The 6,000-nt window shown below is 39.7% G+C and overlaps 1 protein-coding gene across 1 annotated transcript in view; it reads left to right on the top strand.

The window, feature by feature from the left end:
* Positions 1 to 468: 468 nt before the first annotated feature.
* The window catches only part of LOC307025007 (uncharacterized protein), a 25,193-nt gene continuing 19,661 nt past the window's right edge, over positions 469 to 6,000 (top strand). The window contains exon 1 of the mRNA XM_079659583.1: positions 469 to 991. Within this exon, the coding sequence (XP_079515709.1) occupies positions 805 to 991 (187 nt within the window). The 5' untranslated portion in view covers positions 469 to 804. The remainder of the gene's footprint in view (positions 992 to 6,000) is intronic.

Raw genomic sequence — 6,000 nt, 5'->3', positions numbered from 1 at the left:
ATTGGATGTATTATTTAGGTTTTTTTTGTCTTATTGTGAATTAATGTCTTGCACTTATGTTGATAAGTTGATGATATCCTCACCGAGCTTTTGTATGTTTTAAAAATGTTCAATAAAACATAATATATATATATATATATATATATATATATTTGTATATATAAGTTAATAATTAGTGTGAACTTCCGTTTTTTTCAGAATAAAACTGATTTAAATTAAAAAGTGTATTTAATTCAAATTACGCCATATCCATATTGATTTTCATTTCTAACACTATACAGATATTTGATTTGTTCACTGCGACCTGTTTAGCTTAATGATGTTTGTTTATTTTCCCTTTATGAGTATTTTCTGTTAGTTATAATAGTTTTGTTTTGAAAGAATAGTTTTATTATTGATCCAGTAGTAGGTGTTAAGGCAACGTCCGGATGCCAATCGTTCTTAAAACCAAAAAGAAGAAATCCTTCCCGCTTTTATTTTGACGTCCTCAAACCGCACCGGAAGTGAAGTTCCCAGCTCTTTCTAACCTGGATCGAGGTGGCGTCTCGTCGCTACGGTTCTCTCTCTCTGTGTTCCTGAGAAAGTGTGTGTGAGCTCCAGCTCTACTGATCCACCATCTCTGTGTTTGGATAAACCGCTGAATGGACTCTGTGCTCTTTTTTCTGGAGCGTTTACCTCGGACTATAGGAGCTAGCTTAGCATGCTAGCTGGAAACAAGTTAGCAACGCTAGTCAGATTGAGAGTTTGACGGAGAGAGAAACGGTGTGTTTAACGGAGTCGGCAGGAAAAGGTGATCTAGTAAACATGAGTAAAGTCCAAATGCTGCTGTCGTTGAAGAAGCAGCGACTCACTGCTGAAGAGATATTTGCTCTGTTTGAACAAACGATAGCAAAGCTCGAGGAGGAGCTGTCTCTTTCCAAAGAGGAGAACAAGAGACTCCAGAAGCTACTGGACGCTGTTTTACAGCCTCAGCTTCGGATACACAGAGCAGGTCTGTTCCCTTTACCCTTAATTAACACTTTACACTCTTTAGTAGCACTTTATTATCACATTAATAACACTTTAGACCCTTTAGCAGGAATTCAGAGGAAAAGGAGCCGTTTTGAGCTCTGCTTCTAAAAACTGCTTTTTTTAACGTCATACGTCAAACGCGTCATATTACGTCACATGGGGGGGCAACTTTCTCGGACTCGTTCTCTGCCCAATCCGCAGTAGTAGTTTGTAGTTGGTTTGAACGGTTGTGATTTAGTGAGCAGGTATTTTTTCGGTAATTTTACATTGCATTTCATCATTTGTAATCATGGTGAGCTGGAGTTTGTGCAGGTTGCAGCACATACTCTCCAGAGTCTAGCAGGAAACCGTATTACATCTCTCCCCCCCCCCCCCCCCCTTCGCTGCTCTCTCTCTCTCCCCTCCGGTACACGGCACCGTAAGACGTAGTGTGGAGTTGCATTAGGTAACGCTGTGGTGGCTGCTGCTCCAGCCGTCTACTTTGTGTTTGTTTCCCCCTGTCTGTGTTGTTTGTGTGTGCGGGGTGGCTGTCACTCCTGGCTCCCGGCTCAACCTCCACTCACCTGCTGCAATCAGCTGTGCACCCTCCCCGACTACCCACCTGCTTTTCATCAAGCCATTTACAACGGCATATCAACGGAGGCTGCACAACCTTTCTCCGCCAGATCGTCAAGTATCAGCCGTATCTCGCGTCTCCCCTCCGCTACACAGCACCGTAGTGTGTGGTTGCATTAGGTAACGCGAGATACGGCTGATACTTGCGCATTAGTTTCTGTTATGGATCAGTATCAACAGTCCTGCCAGTAACGTTACTATATTATCAATGCTACTTTAGTTATAGCCAGTGATATATGATTGCTAACTTTACAATGATGTGACTGACGTTAGCTAACATTAACTGTAGCTAACGCCGGTCACTCACCAAGACAGCTGCTCTGTTCTCCACTGGTTCTCCACACACCAAAGCTCCATTTCAGGGAGGTCACGTGCGGAGGCTTTTTTATGCGGAAGTGAAAATGAATGAAAATGTCTCACTAAAACGACGCCAGATGTCACTAGTGTATTTTCTGTATATTTTTTGGAAAATGTAGTGTATTCATCATTTTCCTAAACATTTATTCACTGGTGTCTCTAACCTGCAAGTTGCTCTTTAAAGCATTTCATATCTTTAAGTGTATCTTATTTAAGTAAAAGTATATAATATTAGTATTATTAGACACATGTACTTTATTATAATAATTCAAATGTATTACGGAAGAGCAAACCTACCAAAATAAATATATTTATAAAAATACATGGATTGAATAATATGCCATTTAATGTACTGATTTAAATATTACCCATACATGTAGGCACTAGTTGGTGAAATGTGACATACTGATACTTTAGTTTTAATGTGCTTCTTTATTCACTTTTTCTTTTTAAATGTGTAAAAGCAAATAAAAACAAATACTTTGGATTAATTGAAATGGCGCGAGAATAATTCATAAAGAAATCAATCAATAAATATGTTCAATAATAAATTAAACACATCTAAAATGTTACTTGATAAAGAATAGGGGAACTAGTACAAAGGTCATTAAGTACGTAAAACGTTAATATAAATTAATGTAAAATCTCATCAATCAATTATTGCCAACATGTATTTATAAATATATATTCTGTGTGTGTATATATATATATATATATATATATATATATATATATACACACACACAGAATATATATTTTGAGAGAGATATACACTAGTATTAGACGCAGTCAAAAGTTTGGACACATCTTCTCATTTGAAGTTTTTTATTTATTTAAATTGGTTCTGCTTTGTAGATTTATACTGAAGACATCAAAACTATAAAATAACACATTAACTAGAATTATCTAGTAAACAAAGAAGTGTTAAAAAATCCAGAATATGATTTATATTTTGCTGCTACTGCAGAATGCTGTGGTAGCCATGCTGGTTAAGGGTGCCTTGGATTCTGAATAAATCACCAACAGTGACACAAGCCCCCCCCCCACCACCATCTCACCTCCTCCTCCATGCTTCACGGTGGGAACCACTCATGCAGAAACCATCCGCTCACCTTCTCACAAAGACACGGAGGTTGGAACCAAAAATCTCTCATTTGGACCCATCAGACCAAAGTACAGATTTCCACTGGCCTAATGTCCAATCCTTGTGTTTCTTGGCCCAAACTATTCTCTTCTTCTTCTTGTTCATCCTCAGTAGTGGATATTTGTAGCAATTGGACCATGAAGGCCTAATTCACACAGTCTCCTCTGAACAGTGCATGTTAAAGGTCCCATGTCATGCTTTTCCGGTTATTACCCGCCCCCTTGTGTGTTATGTATCTTTTTCTGCAAACGGTCTGCAGAGTCACAAACCCTCAAAGTACACCCTGTAGCGAGTAAAACTCTAACACAGAAAAGATGTGTTTATTGTTACGACCCGCCCTCTACTCCATGGTAGTGAATCGTGGAGAGACCCGCAACATCAAATAATACACGCAAAAACCAGTACTTGATAACGATCATTTATTGAAGTACAGCCGTTTACTCACACAAGCAATCCGGCATACGAAAGGAGGTCTGGAGGACTGGAGGGGAGCACGTAACTTCTATGCTGCCCCACAATGCCTCGTTGGAGATTTTTCTTTTTGCATTTTTTCCTTCCGGGGCATACTGACGTAACGAAGTCCAAATGGACAAATCCGCGGAGCTCCGCACTAGGGATGCCAGAAACTGACCATGATCAAATTCGAAAATCGGACAGCCCTGGCGAATATTAATAGATTATTAATATATTTAAAAGAACTTGCATCTTACTTCATTTGCACTTGTCAGTTCGAAGTAGTTCCACGAGGTACTCTTCTTTGAACGTACCGCTTTGTTCATCTTTAGTTGTGTTGTTCTCACTGTTCTGTATATCGGCAATAAATCAATTGCACGTGTGACGGAGAGGGGGGGGCGGGGTCGGTGTGTAGCAGTGCATTCTACGCAGAGTGCAGCAGTCTGCACTCTGCGCAGCCTGCGCTGCTGGCTTCCTCCAAGTTCACAGTAAAACAAACTGGTGGTGTGACCAATGGTCATTTACAATTATTAATACTATTACTATTATTAGCATTAGTCTATATTTTGGTTGAAACTAAGCCAGGAAAAAAAAGAAAAAAAGATATAAATAAAATCGAATTAAAAAAATAATTTTCGATTATAGAGACTGTAACGAATATTCAAAAAATCGAATAATCGCTGGCATCCCTACTCCACACACACACACACACACACACACACACACACACACACACACACACACACATTCACTCAACCTTATATTTTCTCAGCCGCGGTGCTGTCTCGCAGACCCCACGCAGCAACCAGGGAACTACACCAGTAATCCAGCTCACACTGTCTGCTCCTTGAGCCTCAAAGGGCGGAGCAGCGAGCCCCGCAACGTCCCCTCAACATGGCATCCAGACCCCACGCAGCATTCTCATCTGTTTGTCATTACTGGTGTCATTTTCTGGTTGCTAACAAACGCCATTGTAAAACATAAACACTGATATTCAGCTGTAACGGTGGTGGACTCATCAAAACAGAGTGGGCGAGCTGACCAGTCAGAGCACAGTGGGCTCATAGGGAGGGGGGGGCAGGAGCTCCAACAAGGCGTGTAGGACAGAGTGAATACACATACTATACAGAGATGCTGTATGAGAAACCAATGTGAGTTTGGAACATTGAACAATGTGAATCTATTCTAGTAGACCTCAACAATGGAATTATGATCAGTAGAAATGGCCATGTCATGGGACCTTTAAGATTGTCTGCTCCTTGAGCTCTGTGATCCTCTATGTGGGCTCTAATCTGAGGTGCTTTAATTTGCGGTTTCTGAGGCTGGTAATTCTGATGTATTGATCCTCTGAGCAGAGGTAACTCTTGCTCTTCCTTTCCCGGGTGGGTCCTCATGAGAGCCAGTCTCATCATAGCATTCGATGGTTTTTGCGATTGCGCTTGAGGATACATTCAAAGTTTGACATTTTTCCGGATCGACTGGCTTTCATTTCTTAAAGTGATGATGGACGGTCGGTCGTTTCTCTTTACTGGGTTGAGTCGTTCTTGCCATGATATGGATTACAACAGCAGTCAAATAGGGCTTTCCACTGTGCACTCACTCTACCTATGCACAACACAACTGATGGTCTCAAACACATTATGAAGGCAAGTCATTGACTCTTGACAAGGCGCACGTGTTAATTGAAAACCATTCCAGGGGTCTACCTCATGAAGCTGACTGAGAGAAGCCAAGAATCATATTCTTGATTTTTTTAACACTTTTTTGTTAACTAGATAATTCCATATGTGTTCTTTCATAGTTTTGATGTCTTCAGTATTAATCTACAAAGTAGAAACAAATTAAAATAAACAAAAACCATTGAATGAGAAGGTGTCCAAACTTTTGACTGGTACTGTATATAAAAAACACACATATTTTAATATTTAGCAGGTTCCCTCATCGATAATCATTTATACAAGCGCAACTTTGAACATGTACCACAGTAAAATGCAACGATATAATCAAGAAACATCATAAATTAAACACTGACAGGGAACATTTTACTGCACCATCATTACTGTTACATAAGAAGGTGCCGTCAAATGTTCTGATGATACTTGCATACTTTTACTTAAATAAGGTTTGAATGCAGGATTTTAATTTGTAACAGAGTATTTTAATTCTATACTGTAGGCGTAGTGTATCTGTGAACGATCCCAAATACAATTCCTTGTTTATTGCAGCTAGTGCTACGCCAGAAGAAAAAAACCTTTTTCATTCTCAAAGGGGCTGGGCTACATACGGTGAATTGAGACAACACAAATACACATTAAGTGGGACAAAGAAAGATAATGTGAAAATATAAAAACAAAGGCATTAATTAGGGCTGAAAAATGTCTCCCATTGTAATGGTGATTAGATTTGTAAATGCTAACACT

This window comes from Notothenia rossii (assembly GCF_949606895.1).
Source record: "Notothenia rossii genome assembly, chromosome: 1".
Classification (NCBI taxonomy): domain Eukaryota; kingdom Metazoa; phylum Chordata; class Actinopteri; order Perciformes; family Nototheniidae; genus Notothenia; species Notothenia rossii.
Note: the sequence above shows the minus strand (reverse complement) of the source record. Positions and strands in the feature narration are given on the sequence as shown.